The 20,927-nt window shown below is 42.0% G+C and overlaps 1 protein-coding gene across 3 annotated transcripts in view; it reads right to left on the minus strand.

The window, feature by feature from the left end:
• The window catches only part of shroom4 (shroom family member 4), an 89,753-nt gene that overhangs the window by 16,388 nt on the left and 52,438 nt on the right, over positions 1-20,927 (minus strand). For 2 of the 3 annotated variants that reach the window (XM_061710686.1, XM_061710685.1), the window contains exons 3-4: positions 11,056-11,283; positions 955-3,799 (exon numbers count right to left, since the gene is read on the minus strand). In XM_061710686.1, the coding sequence (XP_061566670.1) occupies positions 955-3,799; positions 11,056-11,283 (3,073 nt within the window). Of the gene's footprint in view, positions 1-954; positions 3,800-11,055; positions 11,284-16,938; positions 17,241-20,927 lie in introns of those variants that run through there. The other variant, XM_061710687.1, reaches the window with a different exon arrangement.

Consider the following 20,927-nt stretch of genomic DNA (forward strand, 5'->3'; position numbering starts at 1 on the left):
ATCACTTCTATCAGGAATGATGAGTGTTTTGGTTGCGTCTGTTGTAAGTTCGTGATTCAACACCTTTAAAGCCAACGATAGATGGAAAATATGGAGGATTTTTTGTGCCGAAATTAAATAAATAAATACATCATTAATTAATTAAATTGGGAATGAAATATATCAATAATTAATTAAATGTGTCATTAATTAATTAAAATTAGAATGAAATATGACATTAATTAATTAAAATACAATTCATTTTAAGTAAAAATATATATTTATTGTTTCAGCATTTAATTAATTAATGACACATTTAATTAATGATTTCGTGTTGCGTGTGAATCATGAAATGTAAAACTGCATTTAATTAATTAATGACACATTTAATTAATGATTTCGTGTTGCTGAATCATGAAATGTAAATGTAAAACTGTCAGTTTCACTCGTCAAACTCAGTGGGCGGATCCAAACACTTCATTGGTTCCCCTGCACATCAAGTCAAGGCAAATCGAATCCACATAATGGATTGTTGCAGGGCTTCGGGACACATTCCGATAAACTAGGGCCGCGTTCAGACTGCACGAGTGAAACTGACAGTTTTACATTTACATTTCATGATTCAGCAACACAAAATCATTAATTAAATGTGTCATTAATTAATTAAATGCAGTTTTACATTTCATGATTCACACGCAACACGAAATCATTAATTAAATGTGTCATTAATTAATTAAATGCTGAAACAATAAATATATATTTTTACTTAAAATGAATTGTATTTTAATTAATTAATGACATATTTCATTCTAATTTTAATTAATTAATGACACATTTAATTAATTAATTATATATTTAATTCCCAATTTAATTAATTAATGATGTATTTAATGATGTATTTATTTATTTAATTTTGGCACAAAAAATCCTCCATAGGAAAAGAGAGACTTGTGGAAGGATTAAATAGAGTCTTACCTCTGTGGGTGTGTAGCACCTTCCTGGGTGTTCTCGATGAAGAGGCTGCTGGTTGGCTGGGGGTTGGAAAGGCGGGTTGACTGGATAAAAGGCCGATCGTGGCGCTTGGTTGAAGGGTTGAATGTGAGAGTACGTCTGAGACTCGGCCTCAAAGCTGCGGAAGTCGCCCTGGTGTTGGAAGCCTTGATTTCTTTCACTGTTGTCAGAGTTGCTGTTGCACTCCGGATACGAGGTGAGCTGACAGTCGTCCTCCCTTTCCTTTTCTCTCCCTCGCTCAAGTTCCTTTTCTCTTTCCTCCGTCTCTCTGGCTCTTTGCATCTCCTTCTCTCTTTCAAGCTCCCTCTCTCTTTCCATCTTCCACTGTCTCACCCTCTCCTCTTGTTCCCTCTCCTGCTGCATCTTCCTCAGCCGTGCATCTTCCACTTCTGCTTCCCTCTCTTGTCTTTCCATCTCATGCTGCCTCTCCCTCATCCTTGAGCTCTCCTCCCTCTCGTTTTGTCTCTCCCTGGCGGTGCTCGCAGACCGCGTCCTCGCCTGGGTGGCGTTGGGAAGCCGGACACTCTCCTGCAGAAGTGCACCCTGGTAGGAGTACCTCCTCTGGGTTGGATGCTGATGGATTTCCCCCGCGTGCTGCTCCGGAGGGCGGGCGGCTTTCCTTTGCCTGTAACTCGGCACGTTGGAGACGCTAGACGCAGACGTGCCTCGACACGTCTCCTCGAAAAACTTCATTCTGTCTGCAAACGGAGGGATGACCGGCTCGTCCAATCGGGAGTTTGAAGAAGAGCGACTGTAGCTGGGCGATGAGGGAGAAGTGGACGAGGAAGTGAAAGCACAAACCCCGTGACGTGACCCCGTGACCCCTAACACCTTCTCCCCCACAACTCCGCCGCGTCGGTCTCCTTCTGGTTCTGGCTGGAGTTTATGCTCAGGGGTCCAACGCCAGCGACGGGCCTTGCCAGCCGGAGCCGGTTCCTCAACGACTCGTATGCCGACACCAAAATCAGGTAACCCTGGGTCCAGAATCTGAACGGACGCGGACTGGATATTGTTCTGAGCATAGCTTGTGAACTGGACCTCGCAGTTTGACTCACTCGAAGTGTTTGATGGCTTGAATTGCGCCGAGGACTGGGAACCGGGAGAAATTGGAGGTGAAGCAAATGCAACTTTTGCACCCTTTTTCTGGCCTGACGGGTCTGGATCTGTCCCTTCTTCGCAGAGGTCTGAGCTCTCCTCCTCGTGGACGGTTTCTCCGCTGCAGAGCAAGCCTCCCGGGCCACGACCCCGCTGAAGCTGAGCCTTCTTCCTCTGAATTTCGTTGCGCAGGTTGGTAGCGAACCGCTCGCTACGCCGGCGATTCCGTCGATAGTTCTTGGACGATTCTGACTTTTTCATATATTCCTCCTGTTCGCTCTCCTCTTTTTTCCCTCCACTTATCCTTCTCTCCTCCATCATTTGCTCCTCGAGTAAGGTATCCATGCTGGCGGCGGCACTCAGAGGCCGGAAGTCGCTCTCTTCTACCTGACCGGAGCTCAATCTTTCCTGGGATGAGGATGTGGTGGGTTCACCTGGAACGCTGACGGAGCGACCCCACGGCACGTGATGGTGGACCGGCGAGAGGGACGTCCCATTCACATCCGCCCCTTCCAGCCTTTCACTTGAATCTGCATCCTCGCCGTCCTCTTCCAGGAACACGGATCCCGGGGTCGAACACCGGCTGCCTCCCCATTTGTTGGACGCGGGAGGGTTGCCGCGGAAGGTTTCCTGGTCCTCTGTAGCCGGGTGCAGCGATGAGGAGTGAGACCACTGACTGCTGCAGGGGGACGACGAGAGTTCGGAAGTGTCTGAAGGGTTGCAAGCCTCCGAAGAAGAGCCGTTGCGTTCGAACTGCAATAGCTGAAGCTGCGTGGCGAGGAGCTTTTCGGGAGCGCTGTGCCGGTGCAACACCGCCGCCGAGTGCTTGCTCTGGGAATGGGGGATATGAGGCTGCTCTGGAACTACGGAGGTTTCAGAGGATAAAGAGGTACGACCAGAGGAAGTGACGGGGTCTTTGGAGGCTGCCAGGTCTTTTTTACCACCACCATCACATCTGCTATGTTGAAATTCTCCGGTCTGTCTTTGGCTAAAGTGTGTGTCAACTGCATCCATTTTCATGTTCCCAGTCTGGTCTCCTTCCTTTGAAGCTGGAAAGCCGTTGTGAAGACCCGATTCCATATTCAGACTTTTGTGCTCCTCATAAGGAACGCTGGAGTTTTCGATCGGGGCAGAAGTACATCGTCTGTTGGGTGTATTAGGCCGACTCCTGGTGGCTCTGAAACTATCCTTCCTGACTGGAGGCTGAGGGGGGTTCATCCTCCTATCCCCTCCAGTTTCTCCATTTCTTAAAGTCCGAAAGTCTCGCCCTCTCTGTTCCTGCTCATAGCAGCAGGACGAGGGCCTCTCCTTCAGCTCGACTGGTCTCGGCCTCGGCCTGGTCAGTGATCTGGACTTTAGGTGTGCCTCCTCCGCGCTGCCGCCGGCCGACCTCTCTAGATGTGAGGCGTCACCGGGGTAGCCTCCTCGACACCCCGGCCCGAGGCTGTGCAGGAGGTTATCCATGGAGCAGGCCTCGCCGGGCCTCAGCGGCACGGCCGCGTAGTCGGACGTGTTGGAGCTGGCGGAGAAGGAGCTGTAGGCGGAGTCTCGCTTGTTGTTGAAGAGGCTGGGGTCGACGGGCGAGCTGTGGGAGTCGGAGTACGGCTGGGCGGTGGGCGTCGGCGCGTCCAGGCTCTCCATGGAGCCCAGGGAGCTGCTTCGCTCAGTGGAGGAGTACGATATGGGCAGCTGAGCCCACTGCATGGACAAATCACTGCAAAATGACAGACAGAAAGACAAACAATCAATTTAAAAAGACAATTATCGTTAGGGGTGGGCAAAAATATCGATATGGCAATATATCGCGATACTTTTCCAGCCAATTCAATATCGATATTCAAAATTTGAATATCGATTAAAATTTTTTTTTTTTTTTTATCCCCGATTTTTTTCCCATTCTATCACCCAGTGCTCCTACCTAAGTGACAGTCTTGGGCATTGCCACTCTCTACCAACCCTGGGAGGGCCCTGCACTGAGCTCAGGTTTTATTTCACGTTTTATTTCATTTTATAATTAATTTTTTATATAACACAATTGCCTGTCCTTAAAAAATGAAAAATAATGGACAGAGGTTTATTTATTTATGGATTTATATCTATACTGACTGATCACTGTGCCTGTTCTTGGTTTTAGTACACATATTTCTTGTGTTTATTATCATTTGCCACATAATTAAAGCAACCTCATACTAAATTTAATGTTAATTTCATATGATATAAATAATATGAAAAACATATACAAATAAGTTGTAACTTTAGCTTGTATAGTTATCATAAAACATTGTTTTGACTCAGTTTGTCCCATGAATTGTCACTATAATCTGATGAACGTGCAACTCGGATTTTAAGATCCATCACTATCATCTGATGTACATATATACAACTTGGATTTTAAGATGTGTAATGCATTTTTACATTTTTCGGTGAACTATGTAGAATATAATAATCGGGATATCGCATAATCGGGATATCGCAATGCGTATCGTATCGTGGCTCAAGTATCGTGATGCGTATCGTATCGTGAGGTCCTTCCCAATACCCACCCCTAGTAACAACTGTGGAAAAAAACAAGGAAAAAGGCACTTAGTTCCATCAATATATCACTTAATATAGATATTTGCCAAAAATGATGTTGTTTCGTTCAGAAAAGTGTTAAAAAAAAAAGTAGTAAATGTTCTCATAAATGACACAGAACAGCCTCAAATTTGAAACATACGCAGCAGATAGGAAATAAAATATCAGCGGCACAGCTGGGAAACCTGGTTCCCATTAGGTCTGAGCCGAAGATCCCCGGCAGTCCCATGTGTTTTTAAAGCCCCTAAAACCGAGCCTCTTTAGACGGAGAGGGATTTCCTCCTCATCAACTCCAACAGTCAGGAGTCGACATAGAAAAATCAACCTTTAATTCCTCTCATCCTTCTTCCACCTGTCCTGCTTTTGGATTCTCGCTGTCTCATCTCCTTCATGTCAAAGATGTATTCAGAATAATAAGAGAATTAAGAGTTATTTTACTGTCAAGGAGTCCAAATAAGAGCTCAAGTAATTACAAAATATACATTTGACAGATGCACCTGTTCATGCTTTACTTTCTACCTACCAATACGTTAAATATGCATATTACAAACTCAGTATAGTTCTTAGTTACAACCTTGTCTATCTATTAGTTTAGCTGGCTAGAGGAAATCATTCGGAGCGACTGGTCCATGTGCACTGATTTAACTAAGGATGCTGAAACTTGGCCAATTTTTAACCGTATTCTTGCTCAAACGCAGGTCAACACCACATGGCTCATTATTGGTCTGATTACATTTTCCAGTTCTTAGAATAAACTGGCCACAGGATTTTTTTTTTTTTTAAGGGCATATTTGTGTTAACAGTTGGTCTCAATGAGCCTAGTTAAAGGAGCTACATCTAGCATCCTTTAATGGATTAAAAAGTAGAGGATGAGAAACAGATGAGGGACCCATTCTCTGCAAGGCAACGATACAATAAACGTCATTCATGCTCAATATCAGATGCGGTGCTACGGTGTGAACTTCTCCCTTGCGTTGGAATCTGGTTAACAACATCTGTAATGCATAAGCTGTGTTTTCGCTCTCTTCATCCTGCTGTTCATTTGTACGTTCAATTGTGTCAATGACTGGAGACGGGGGGGGGGCACAGTGTTCTGGTGTTTGGGACAAATCCAACCCATGAAGGCCACAACCAAATCTGCAGACATGTCATTGTGGGGTTTCTTTTTCCAACAAAAGAGAAGAATGGTCCTTCAACGCTTTGCATATTTTTGGTGTCTCAGTCAAACAATGGACCAACTTTCAGTTTAAAAGAGCTGCATCATTTATTTTTTGGGATGGGAGCATAAACTCACAAACCTAGGCACAGACCCGGCTTATGCAGAAGACAGGTCGCTGGCTTTCGCAAACTACTGAGCTCTGCATGGTTTCTTCATTACATCTGGTTATAATAAATGTAATAAATTAGCCGCTGCTTCAGCCTAACTGAGCTGCGTGGTAACTGCCACTTTGCATTTATTTTTGTCAGTGTTATGTAAGCATCACTGGGTATTGAGAAAAGGCTTGTAAGGTCAAACAGAATCTCATCTCTGATACGGAATAAGGCATAAATGAGGCACAGAAGCTAATCGATATACATTACTATGAGAAGCAGGGACTATAAGATGCTGAACGCCCTTTTTGTTAACAGAGTTAAAAGTTAAAGATGTATCTGTGCATATCTGCAATATGAGCTAACTAACAGTGTTCTTATTCATATCAAATACAGAATATAAACTTAATACTCTGCCCTTTCCTGTACTGTTTAAATTGCACTAGTAGCGATAATAGTAGTTTAATTGATTTTTTTTAATTGTTCACTTTTCATTTCACCCAAATCCAACCCAATTTTGTGGGGAGGAATGGCCGGAGGACTTGTACTACAGCCCCTTTACATGAGAACACACACGGAGATGGAAGGAGGAAGCCGGGGTTAAGCTGAGCTGATGATCGCCATCGTAGACCCAATTATCTGTGATTGCCACAAAGCCCGGCTCTGTCGAACACCCTGCACGCTTAACCCCTCAGAGAATCATGCTCACTATATCTAAAGTCTCTTTCTTTTTACAACTTGATTGATTGCTCATTTGCACCAATTGCAACTAACTCACGTCTTGTGGAGCTGTCTAATGTCGGTGTACGTTTCTCAAAACCGTTCTATTTTATGCCGTGCTCTTGCACAATGTTTTTGTAAGTGACTCGAGTATGAATCAGCCAGCATGAAGCTGCAGGTCATTGGGAGCGAACGGAGGATGGAGGAGGAGGGCAGGACAGGATGTCTTCAGTAATAAAACACACGAGCGTAACGGTTTCAAGAGCGAGCGAGTTGCGCCGCACCGAAAAAGAAAGATGACCAAGGAGCGACGGACAACCGAAATATTTACATCAATCGTGTAAAAATGCTTAAGAACAAGACATAGCTGGTTCAAAACAATATATGGCGGAGTTAGGGCTGTTCGATTAATCGATTTTAAATCGTAATCGCGATTATGTAATTAGAACGATGTTAAAACATGAAAATCGTAAAATCGATTTTTCACCTTTTTTTTTTTAATTTTTTTTTTTTTTACCTTGTCTGCACACATATTAATGATTGATGGAAATACCTCTCAATACCTGCGACAAGTGCCCCATTACACACCTCTACCTCCTTCATGGGTTGCATTATTATTTAGCATGCAAAGACCCAGTTTAGTTTAATTAGAAAATGTCTTGTTTTATTTAATTAAAAATATAAAAAAAATATAAAAATATAACTTACTGTATGTTTGCAAGTGCTGATTTGCTGATTTTTTTTTTCAGAGATAAAACTTTATATTTTTTTATATTTTTTAAAACTTTTTTTCAACTTATTTTACAGAGTTTTGCACTTTATTCATTCATTTTTGGTTTAATAAGAGCAAAGTTTGCACTTAAAGCCCAATGGGGCAAATGTTCAATAAAAAAACAGCATATTTGAAATAATTTCTTTGCCTTTTGTCAATTCACAAAATAATCGTAATCGTAATCGAAAATCGGATTTTGAGAGAAAAAAATCGAGATTTTATTTTTGGGCAAAATCGAACAGCCCTAGGCGGAGTGGTGCGTCGTTTTCTACACGAGAAACTGGTGTTTGGAGAAAGTCAGCGATGGATGATGATGGAGAGACTTCTGAATAGACTTGACCTGGCTGGAAGAGAGAGGAAATGAGACAGAAGCCGGACAGGAAATGGCAGTCACTCCTGCCCAATCAGACAGCGATCTGGAACATGTGAGGGTTGACGCAGACACGCCGCCCATGTGAGATGAGCGGCTCTCTTCTCAGTGTGTCATACGGGCACGCATCCACCTGTTTTTACTGGCTGAGAACTGGGAAACGGGGGGGGAAGCTTCTGCCCGTCTCTTTGAACCCGTCCACCGTGAGCCGACGCTGACGCGAACGCACGGTCTCAAGGCGTAGAAGTGATCGCAAACACACTGAAACTGTACAAAATGTCCCTCTCCTTCACACAAACACCGTTTACTGAATGTCTTCCTCTCTTTGTCCACATGTTCTGGGAGTCACATGCCATTGTCCGGAGTTATGCGGGAGCTGCCTCCTCATCAGATTGTGTGTGTGTATATGTGTGTGTGTGTGTGTGTGTACAATGAGATCAGGCAGGAAAAACTGTGGGAATAAGACACACACACACACACACACACGCTGCTATCTAATCCTCGTGGGACAATTAAATCTAATAGTGGTACATTATATCACTGATTCCTATCAAAAGGAGAACAGCAGAAACCTCCAACATACCACCAAGCTGACAAACAAGGACAGAGCGGCTATTTTTATTATAAATCAATATACAGCCGGCGGGGACTTCCTCTTTTTTCTTGAAAGAATGACAGTTTCGCTCGGTGAGATCATACAGTAGCACAAAGCCGCCTGCGTCCGCAGACTTGTGTATTCACTCTTTTTGTTCGGCCCGGCGAGGCGGTTTAACTGTTTCATCTTTATTGTGTTACAATCCCAAATACGGTACAACCATTATTACATTTGATGCTGAAATGGCGAGTGTCAATAGGTCAAATAAGCAAATAAATGTAAATGTCAGCAAAAACCACAAGTAATTCCCAGTTAACTTGGAAGGCTTGGGGAAGTATAGGCCAAACAATTAGTAAAAATCATTCATGAAATTAGTTTTAGTGACTCGGAGCCATAAATAAGGCCGACAGCAGGAACTAGCCATGAAATTAACCAATATGTTAGTTAATGATTCATGACCTCCTGACTTAATGGCAATTTTTTTTCCCCCTATTGTGCTACTGCATTCATGTGGATTACCCAGACTAACCTTCGACTAAAACGGATTAAACTGTCAAGAGGAAATAATAAACTTGGAAGACAACTGGGAACACAGAGGCAGCTTTATTCTCCGACACGAGGGGCGTTTTGAGGCTTTTGTCCACGACGTGTAAACATTTGACATCTTTTCTCCGCCTCGTCACCAGAGCAAACTAGCAGGTTATCGCTTTGCAATGTTTGAATAGGAGCCAGGAATAGATCAGTGTGCTCCCTGCGTGGGCAGTGCTGACATTAAAACAGTGATGTCATCAGTTTCCTGGTCATTGTTCCCAATTGAGGGCAAAAAAAGAAAGAAAAAAAAAATCCCAGCCATTGACTTACAGCTAAAATCCCATGAAGTCACGGGATCTCGGAGTGGGACTAAAACCATCAGCATGACACACTCCCTTTAATAAAACAGTTACGCAACAAATGAGCCGCTTCTCAAAAATGGACATATTTGGCCAGATGTATTTATAGTTTGTTCGTGATTCACTTAAAGCCATTAAAACTGTCTGGACTTTGTCAGTACACTATTCACTGCTGTATCTGAGACACCGGCTGACTCCATATCTGTCTGGTTTTCACGTCAGCGCAATGCTGCAACACAGAGGCTCAAACACATGGAGTTGACAGATCTGACATGACATTTGTGCCACTTTTCATATTTAAGAAATTGCATTTCTTTTAAGACAGGATACCTCGGAGAAAGTAAACCAGGTCCTGCTGCACTAAAGGACGTGATAAGGTCAAGAATGTGAGGAAGATAATGAATTTAAGACAATCAAGTCTGCTTGTTCCAACGAAAATTACAGAATGAAAAAAAAAAAAAACCATGAAAAGGGGCATTTTGCAGGAAATAAAGGAAATACGATTGACCGAAGCGAGAGGACTGCACATATGCAACACTGAATAGGTGCAGACACCCAAAAAGAGCATCGGAGTCATTAATGAGTCCGATTGGAGAACGCACAACGAGTTTGCTGAATGAAAATCATCTTGTATGACGGTGAATAAGGATAAAACATCACAGTAAACCGAAGCATTGGTGCAGGGGATGTTCAAGGCCACTGGTGAGTGACAACTCTGAATTTTGCAGTTGACCATTTGTCAACCTAACAAACAAATATGTGGATATCTGAGTGTTTGGGTCAACTCCGACCAAAAATGGAACTGTTGCAACGTATCTCTGTGGTATTTTTAGTATAACATGTGACAGATATTTCATTAGAACCTCAGGTAAATGTCAAATAATTAAAAAAAAACTAAAATTAAAAAAAAATTATCTATATAAAAATAATTATTTTATATATTGAATCAATATATAAAATAATTATTTTTATATAGATACATTTTTTTTCTGTCTATCTCTTTCTCTCTCTCTCTTTATTTATCTGTCTTTATATATCAATATTATTGTACGGAAGAGTATTAGGGCCATGCAGGAGAAAAAATATTTGTGAGGGGAAGATTTTTTTTATTGTGCACTTCGGGAAAAAAGTCGAAATGTCGAGAAAAAAGTCGAAATGTCGGGATTAATGTTGAAATACAATTTCAAGAATAAAGCCGAAATTTCGCCTTTTTTCTCAACATTTCAACTTTATTCACAAAAATTTGACTTTTTTCTCGACATTTCGACTTTTTTCTCTAAATTGTATTTCGACTTTTTTTGACATTTCGACTTTTTTCTCGAAATTGTATTTCGACTCTTTTCTCAACATTTCAACTTTATTCAAAAAGAATTTTGACTTTTTTCACGACATTTCGACTTTTTTCTCGAAATTGTACTTCAACATTAATCTCGACATTTCAACTTTTTGACTTTTTTCTCAAAGTGCATAATAAAAATGTTCCTCCTCTAAAATATTTGTATTTTTCTCCTGCCTGGCACTAATACTCTTCCGTAATTATTGATATATAAAGACAGATAAATAAAGAGAGAGAGAGAAAGAGATAGACAGAGAGAAAAAGCATCATTTTAAAGATTTATTTGCCTTTTAAACCTTTTTACTGTACAGAAAAAATAACAAAATAAAAAACAAACGACTAAATGAGTTAGATGAAGCAATAAGTGACTGTTTGCCAGCGGTGCAGTTACTGTTGTCTCACCTGTCGGTGGTGTGCCACGGTAGTGTGTAAGGGCCGGGGTGGAGCTGCATGGCAGATGGAGGCGGAGGGGGAGGAGGAGGAGGAGGAGGAGGAGGGGGGAGTGGAGGGGAGTCTGCAGGGGGGAGGCAGGGTGGCGGGGGGGATGGAGGAGGGGGCGTGGGAGGGAGGGGCTGCCCCGATAGCTTTTCCAGGTGCCAGGAGTGAGGCCGGAGGACGGGGACGCTGCGCCTGCGTGGACGAGAGGAAAAGACCTGTAACACGCAGCAAACACACTCAAGGCCTGCGTTTAGATGTTTGGGCTTTAAACATGACTCAGCACATTTCACCTCAGCGTTCCCTCTCCCCTGACAGCTGATCGGCGGCTTCTCTCGCCCAATCACGACCCGTTCTGCTCTAAGATGACTATAACAGCATCCTCACTCGCAAACCGCAGCTGCTAAGTACTCCAGGAACACGAGGGCTCGCATGAAACACGGCTCTGCGGCGGCAGCACCTTTCCAACCCAAATCCTGCAATAAAGACCACTTCCTTTGAACCTCGGCTGCACTGCCATTAAAAACCCATCTAACATGTTCAGTGAGTTCTCAGGCTGATCTGCAGCCAGGCATTCCAGCGCGTCCCAAGACATCCAGCAATTCTCCTAAAACAGACTTCCGATCTCACACATCAGCCAGACTCAACCGAACCCCCCGCAGACAAGAGTGTGAATGTGAGATGGAAAAACAAAGAGCAGAAAGAAGTTGAAAAACGGCTACAAAATCGGAGCGGACGGATATTAAATGTAACATTCTTGAGATCTGAGTGAACCTTTGTCAGTCATCACAGCATTTAGTCCAGAATACTGTCGGGAAAACTGCTTTCGATCGGGGGAACTTCAACAGAAAGTGGAAACGAGCATATCTGCTGACTCGAGAGTTGAGCTTGGATCCGTTGTACGTTAAAAATGTGAGGTTTCGCTATAAATCTGGCGGCCGCGAGACACCAAGTTCACAAAAGGACCCGGAGGCCCAAACATTGCAGTATCGAGTTTGGACTTGGTGAACTTCCAAGCGGTGCAGGCTTCTGCGGCGGAGCGGCCTGATCTCAGTCTACGATAAAACACAAACAGAGAAATGCCAAGGAAATCGGAGCAATCAGGAACTTGAAGGAAACAATATCAACCATTTGGTGACCTTTGACCTGGTAAATCACTTGAAACATGGATTCAAACCGGAACTAATTTGGACTTTTACTCATTCAGACTTCAGACTTGTGAACGGTTCTGAATCTAAGGGGCAGCAACAGAAGTGGGAGTCTGAACGGACCATGAACTTGTCTTTATTGTACTCTAGTGGGATCACGAGGCTTGAGACCTGAGACTCATCTTGGACCTTCTCTGTTGAGACTCATGACACCTGAAACTTGATGTTTGTGAGTTCGTTTCAACAGACTCGAGACTTTACTTGGACTTTAATAAACCATTGTGTGGGAGACATGGAGTCCCATCTGTTGGCTCTATGATAAAACTTGAGTGAGATTACCAACACAGATTACACAACTTTTCAGATCAGAAACTAGTGATGCACCGATTGTTCGGTAACCGAAATTGTTCGGCCAAAAATGGCAAAAAAACACTTTCGGTGTTCGGTGGAATAAGTGGGAAAAAAACCGGACAATTAATAACGGCGTTGTAATATAAATAGACTGGCCGCTCCGTAACTGTTGCGCACCACATAAACCGTTGGCCAACCAAAAACTAACCACATAAGAATTTTACCTAACATTCACCAGGAGGTGGAACCAAAACAACATAAATCAATCTATTACAGGTTTAGATGAGGAAATCAAACGTGGAAGAGCGTGGAGTGAAGTGGTGCGGTGCAAACATGTCAGCAGTGTGGAAGTATTATAGAGTGGCAAAGAATAATACAAGAATGGCTGTTTGCAATGAATGTTCTGCTCAAATATCTAGAGGGGGCACATCTGCAAAGTCTTTCAGCACTACAAGTTTGATTTATCATTTGAAATGATAAAAAAAACCCTGAGCGCTTTAATGCATTTTTATTGTTTTAAGGCCTATGTTACAATGTTCAGTAAGTTAAGCCTAACGTAAGCTCAAAGATGGCCACAAAATTTATTTTGCTAATTTATTTATTTTAAGTTATTGTTCTTTGCTGGTATAATGTCTGCTGGAATATTTAAGAAATGCTGGAAAATTAAAACATGTTCAGTTTTTTATGTTCAACAAATGTTTTCTACCTTGTAATTTTGTAAAATATATTTTTCTTTTAAAAGCATGCCTAAATCAAATTTATTTGATTTATGCAATGGTGAAAAAATTGGCAAAATAAATGAAAAACTGCGAAGAACCATGTTCGGTATTATTCGGTATTCGGCCAAGTGTTTATTATTATTTTCGGTTTCGGTTTCGGCCACAAATTTTCATTTCGGTGCATCACTATCAGAAACTGATGGAATTATCATGATAGCACTCACCGCGAGGGTGAACTGTCTAAAGATGGCTGGGATAGATCTCATTTGACGAGAGACCCACTTAAACCTTTCTTGATTGGTACTTATGAGCACTTAAAATGTGTTGTTTACTACATATTTACCTTAAACTCATATCTTCTTGATTGCACCTTATTTACGTTGGTGTGTTCTGGGTACTGAGCGTGGTTTCATTTTTTTCCTGGACCGAGACCTTTTCCTGGCATCTCTACTGCTTCTCTGAGACTCTGTTGTGACTATTGAACTTTTTCTTTTTAGGAAAAGAAATTTCCTGAGATTTAGATATCAAAACAGAAATGAAATAAAAATGTTTATTTAAAACTTGTTTCCTGGTTTGGCAGAAGTGCCTGGCGTTCAGGCTGCTGCAACTGCTTTGTTTTGACATCGAGGAAGCTCCAGGATGGAAGCCATTTGGCGCTACCGTTTGCTTTGACTTTGAAAGTTGATAGTTCGATGAAAATGGAGCTGAGAACTTTTGAAGGGAATACAATCAACCCCATCTGATGAGGGCAAGTGTTTGGATTCCACCGTGTTCTGGGAAACAAGGAGCTGCATAATACTCAAATAAGACCCAAAAATGCCTGGAACGTGCCAATACCAACTTAAAAGTCCAGCTGCTGAGCGTGCAAATTGCAGGCTGCAAACTGCTACAGCAAACTTGTAAAAAATTCCCTGTAGGAAAAGAAAAGAAAACATAAAACCCACATTATCTTTATCTACTGTAGTTGACAACAGAAGCTTTTATTCACCACATTTTGGAGTACTCTACACCTCAGGTGTGCAAAGATACAATGGCAGAGATCAAGTTGACTTTCACTGATCAATAACAGCTGGAAGTTTAAGCTAAATCTATGGCAGACCCTGCAACATTTCAGCAAATTTGTTTTTATGAAATGTTCTTTCGGTATGATAGCATACGGTCAGATGATGGAGCTTGAGGCCAACTGCAAAAACATGCATGTGAATGGACTTCTGATGTGATTAAAGAATGGACATTAATGATTCTGGGACAGAAATGGTGCCTGAGATTCAGTTTATGTAACTTCTATTTAAGTAAACCTTTCCAACACATGTCTTTAAACTCTTGTTTCAAGTTGAGTCGGATGGATTCTGAAATAAATATTCCAATCTCATTTCAAATCCGAATCTAATTGTGACTTCCAGACTCTGAGCTGAATGTGTTTGTGTGATATCTAAAGATTCACAGACGTGTCGGAAACATCTTTAATGACTGAAAACTTGCCTCTTCTCTCCTCAAACCCCGTTTCTGATTTGACCCATGACCTGGAAGTGAACCCAAAGACTAGAAAGTGTCTCTGAAATGAAACAGAAATAGGAAGCGGCTAGCCGGGAGTTTATTTCCCAGAAACGGCTCTACCGAGGACCAGTGAGCTCTTCTGTACAAAAACAAATGTAAGACGACACTATTCTGGGTCTATCAGAAAAACATTTAGAGGGACAATTTTGGGAGAAGAATGCGGATCCTGGCACCGCGAGGGAAAGGAAAAGACCATTTCTGAGTATTATTGTTTATGATAAAGCAGGAGCAGGAGACCCGTTTCCAAAATAAACACCGTAGCTTCCTGGTTCTGGCTCCTTAAGAGGCATTTCTATGTTAACCCCACCGATTGTCCGACGACGCTGACAACGTCTTGAATTATCCCCTGAGAAAGTTTATGTAAAGCGCGCGTGTGTGTGTGTTCGTCTGTGGCTAAATATGTGTGGGAACTAGCCAAACCCAACCAGACAAAATACCATTATCCAACACACAACAAACATGAGCAGACCCCCTCTTCACCGCCACCTCCAGTCTCTCCTTGTTTAACTCGGAGGCAACGACCACTGTAGAGACCAAAAACAAACAAGGGGACATGAGGACGGACATTGACTGTCTGATAAAGAAAGGAAAAGCACAAAATATTTTGTCAGTAATCAAAAAAGTTGACTCATAATCGCTTTTGCACAATGCAGAGACGCCCGAGGAGGAGTCGGCGATCATGTTTGAAGGATTTACCGTCAAAAAATTAAACTTCTAAATGAGAGAAAATCTAAGATGATATACCAGATGGAAAATATCAGCTGGGTGGGTTTTCTATCTGGTCTGATATTCTGCTGCTTTTTATTCGTCAACTTACAGAGGAATGTGTGGGAAAAGCTCGAGAGATGAATTTAGCCGTTCCGGTACTTGTGATTTGCAATAGACGTCAACGATGAGATAAGAGAAGTTTTAAAAACATCAACATTTGGGATCAACAGATCTTGGCGACATTAGAAGAAAAAAAAAAAAAAACAGCCAATGAAATACTGCCAAAACAACTTTAATTATAGATACAAATTTGTACTTGAACATCAATTCGTCTCTCTTAAAAAAGATAAATAAAGTTTGTAGATGCCTTTAAAAGAAAGTTTACAGGGATCTTATCCTGAAGTTTAGATGTAGACGTTAAAACCCCTCTGAGCGCTCAACAGAGAGGCTGGGATGAGACCGATGCTGGACAGCTTGGGTTCAACCTCAAGTGCAGATAAGCATCCGACAAACCAAAACAAGGCACACTTACTTGAGGCGTAAAATCTGCTGAAAATGTACAGACCTCGAGAACAAAAAACTTTAAAAGCATTTTTTTTTGCAGCCAGGCACGCCGAGGATCCATGAGGCTCCATTTCAGGGACCTGCTCTTATTTACTCACTATAAACGTTCACAACAACATAATCCACAAAACTCTGACACTGTAACCTACTTGGCAACCTGTTGCCGCTAGAAAGAGCAAGTAGAGCGGACTCACATGACGCATGGCATGGATTAGACCGTGTCCTGGACACGGGAACAGCGATGCTGAGATCAACTCGATAAAAGTTTAGGACACATGGCGAGCTCCTGTTTAGAAAAGTCTATTCAGAATGTGGTGTGGCTTTTGAACATCTTTAAGTGTGGAAGCAGTTAATGACGTTTAAGGTAAAAAAAAAAAATAACATGAGCAAAGATGTTGAAGCAGATAAAATGATCTGCGACTGCTCTGAATGGACATCTATGCAAGATTCTGCTGGAATGTCCCACTTAATGGTCAGAAACAGCAACAGCTGACTGATACCGCAAAGGTCACGGTGCATAATCTGAGTCTCACACACACACACACACACACACACACACGGTCTCAATAAAGCTGACAGACGGATATGGACTGTATGCTGTGTCACGGATAAGAAGATAAAATGCTGCAACTCACGAGACAATTAGGAAGAATCCCAACAGGATGGCAATGATTTTAAAGATTAAGCTTAAAGTTAGTTTGTTTATAAAGAAACGGATCACTAAAGATGTTTACTCCAAATTATGCCTGAATTTAAGACTCTGAAACTCTCTATAGGTGGAGTTTGGAGGTTTTACAACTTACCGAACTCCACAAGGTGAAGCGTACGCTAGACTGATCCCAGTTCAGCTGATAGTCGGAGTTCAAGTTCAAACAGCGGAGCGTCTCCGTAGGAAGCCCTCGATCATTAACCTTCACGGCTCTTCTGAGAAGATTCTCCTGCTCGTAAACATCTGATAAGACAGCCGGTCCGAGCCGAGGAGGTCTGAGAGCCGCCGTCCACGTGAAGGAGTGAAGTAGGTGGCAGGTTCTGACCAGGAGGGGAAAACCGATGATCCTCACATCCCCTCTCCCTCCTTTTCCTCTCTTCCTCCTCTTTTCCTCCTCTCACTGGGAGACAAAACATGTCTATGTCTCCCTCCTGCGCTCTCCGTTTCGCTGCCTCCCTCCCTCCCTCCCTCCCTCCCTCCCTCCCTTGCCTCTCCGATCCTCTCCTCTCCGGGTCTCTCTCCCTCATCTTATTCCTCGCCTGCCTCTCACTCCCCCCCCTTGCTCCAGCAGGATGTGTGAGTCAGTCGGGGAGGAAGTGTTGTGCGGGGCAGATAAAGTAGTGGATGGCCGCTAAAATAATACCCAGAGTTCCATGCTGTTATTGTTTGACAGAAGGGAAAAATGCAGAGGTACTTCCTCTCTGTGTGTGTGTGTGTGTGTGTGTGTGAGAGTGTGTGTGTATTAGCATGCACGGTTGTTTGTAAGGGACAAGAGGAGAACGAAAGAGTCAAGAAAGCAAAGACATTTGGACAGACGGGGGGGATTTTTTAACTCTCGGCGGTGAATGCCAGAGGAGATGGGAGGTCTCCAGGAGGATGCAAGAGTTCAGGATAATTACAAACCAAAGTAGTTGGTTGTGATGGATGAACTCGTCAATTTTGTCACCTAAGAGATAAACTGGAGCTCTTTTAAACACACGAACACGTCTCTAACAGGAATATAATTGAAGAAGAATGACTTGGACTGTTGCTCTGATAAGCAATTAATTCAAACTTTATGTGGCAGTCTCAACCTCGAAATCCGCACCAGCAGGATATTAATTTAGTAGCTTGATTTAGTGAAACCTTCCTCTTAGTGAGGAATTTAGAAAGACAAACCAGGCAAAGTGCATTTGGAGGACTTATTTACTTTAAACCCCTCCTAAAGTACTGAAATATCAACTTCCCCATCAAGTGTTTGGACCTTCAAGGGGTTTTTTTTCATTACAACTACCGGCCAAACCTTGTTTACATCCTTAAGCAACCAAAACAGCTTGGACCCACCGAAGGGTGGACTCTGGCGGACCTGCGAAGCTCACGAGTGCTACCTTTTCAAGGAACACCGAAACATAACTTTAAATCCCCCGATCAACCTGTAAACAGCTTTCCACATGATGGTAATGAAAATGTGATTCACCAGATGAGGACATCTTCATCCTGTCCCAGGGCCAAACCTGATGACAACAGCTTGAGGCATCGATGAGAAACCAGCGTGGTCACTAGGGATGGGCGGTATGGACTAAAAAATGTAGCACGATAATTTCTGGCATTTATCCCGATAACGATAAAAATGACGATAAAAAAAATACCGATTCAACTCAAATGAGACAAGTTTGAAATGTAAGAACAGATTCAACATTTATTCAAACTGTATGGCTTAAATAGTGGGATAACAGTACAAACAGCAAAAGTACTATTTTCCTCAAAGTTTTCTTAGCTTATAAAATCACAAAGTAGAAAAAAATACAACCTGATAAATAAAGAAACAGGACAAAAAAATAAAAGTTTACTGATAATAAAACCTTATCAGTGATGACGTCTTCTAATATAAATAAAATGTGCAAATTAACCTGTGGTTGGAACATGCCACAAATTAGATACTATTGCAATTTTTTTTCGTAATAGTCAAACGTTATATCAAAATGTAACAACCATTTCCTTCTGTTTTTTTGCAGACTCTGCACATAATAGATGATGTTTGCTCCTCGTCTCTCTTTTTAAATCCAAACCAGTTCCAGATAACGGAGCTGGAGCCTCGTTTAACAACGAGCTCCTCGCTCTCAGATCCGCCTTACGCCATGTTTGTTACACAAAAACATCATCAACGGGAATTTATCGTTTTTACCGCGAGATGACAAATTCTTACCGTGGGGAATTTTTTTGACGGTATATCGCGAACGGTAAAATATCACCCATTCCTAGTGGTCACTACGAACATTCTGCGGTTGCAGCAACAGAAACTGCAACTCAAATCAAGTTAAATAAAAGGTTTTTGGCTGTTTCTTCCGGGGGGTCAGACCAGTCGTCTTTCCTTTACATATGCATCAGTGAGTTTGATTGTTTTCAGTGTCGATCATCGTCACTTTGTTGTGCTTTTTTTGCACGACTCTAACACAGTCATCCCAAGACCTGCTGGTGTTGTGTTGCCTGCTTCGTGCACTTAAAAATTATTACATTATTAATATAAAATATTAAATTCCTGCATCAGTTGTGTGTTTGGTTTAAGCCTACACGTCAAACGAGAAAATCTACACAATGGATTAGAGATACTATGCACTTCTTGAAACTAGAGAAAACCAGATATAAGGTTCCCTGCAAAAATGTAGAAAGATTTGGACCCGCTTTTTTGAATATTATGAGACTCTACAAATACCATTGAATGTGGATGATTAAAATACCAAAATTGATGTGAGGCTATGATTGGCAGTGGTGGATCTCCCTTCTTTTTTTTCCCCCTTTCACTCTCTTTATGTATTATTATTAGTCACGTACTTACTTTGTTACGACTCCTTTTTATATTCTTTCCTCTTTCAGTTTCTGCCCGTTTCTTTACTAATATACTCATTTGAATTTTTATTAATTTTATCTAACTATTATTTTTTTGGGATGAGGGGATTGACTTTTTCTGTATTTACTGTATGGTTTTGTTTCTCTCATAATTGTAAGTATTTGAATATTGCAGCCATTCTTTGCTTATGTACACATTGATAGTGAAACTAAGTTGTGACAAATATAAATGTTTAATGGAAAATCAATAAAAAATAGTTGAAGATAAAAAATCTACACAAAGAAACATGAAACAATCTTTTAAGCAGATATTAAAAACACTGATTTGACAAAAGAGATTGGAGCATTTTTATACATCCTTATTGACTTACTCTTGTTTTTTTTAAAGAGTTCATAGTAAACACCCTTACAAACAGACAGTTGAAGCATCTAAAATGCTGTTAAGGTGGTCTATCTGATTGACTTTAAGGCGGACACGGCTGAAGACACGGGAATTCTTTTACAGTAGATGGTTTACTATGTTGTTACTAGATGTAATACCGATGTTGCATTTATGTAAATGATGACGCAGTCACGAAATCAACAAACAGATCTGTAACTGCAGAAAAGCAGTCGTGCACTGCTTGGATGTTCACATTTTCTCTACGTGTAGCAAACAAGCAAAGAAATAGAGATAAAAAAGAGGGAGATTTGTGTCTGAAGGCGCTGTGGTCCGAGAGAAATGCTAGGCTAAAGCACCACTGGCTGACCCTTCACCCTTAACCGACTAAAACAATAGTTATGCAGCGTGACGAACTGCTGGATTTAATGTTTATTAGCTGCAGCTGATTAAAGGTAAATGCGAGAAGCTTGTAGTGTCACAATTCCTCAATGGAGTTCAAACTTGGGGAGCCGCCATCAAAGAGGTGCGAGTGTCCGACATTAACGCTGTTAAAGTTTAACCAACAACCCGACGGCAGACATTTAATACCGTGAGGCCCTCGCTGGACTTCAAAGATTTTCCTGGTGACATATCTCCTGCAGATTCCAGGAAAGTGCGTCCATGTTGTGCACATGCAAGTGAGTGGATTCCTAACATTCCCAGTCTTCTCCTTAAGGTGAAGGGTTAACTATGCTGGAAAGCCTAAACAACCTCACCTCCTCCCCTCAGCCCCCTGTGTTCGCCTGATTAGGATCTATTTGTTTGCTTTATGGGCCTCTCCTGTGTGTGTGTGTGTGTGTGTGTGTGTGTGTGTGTGTGTGTGTGTGTGTGTGTGT

This window comes from Cololabis saira, chromosome 20 (assembly GCF_033807715.1).
Source record: "Cololabis saira isolate AMF1-May2022 chromosome 20, fColSai1.1, whole genome shotgun sequence".
In the NCBI taxonomy this organism is placed as follows: domain Eukaryota; kingdom Metazoa; phylum Chordata; class Actinopteri; order Beloniformes; family Belonidae; genus Cololabis; species Cololabis saira.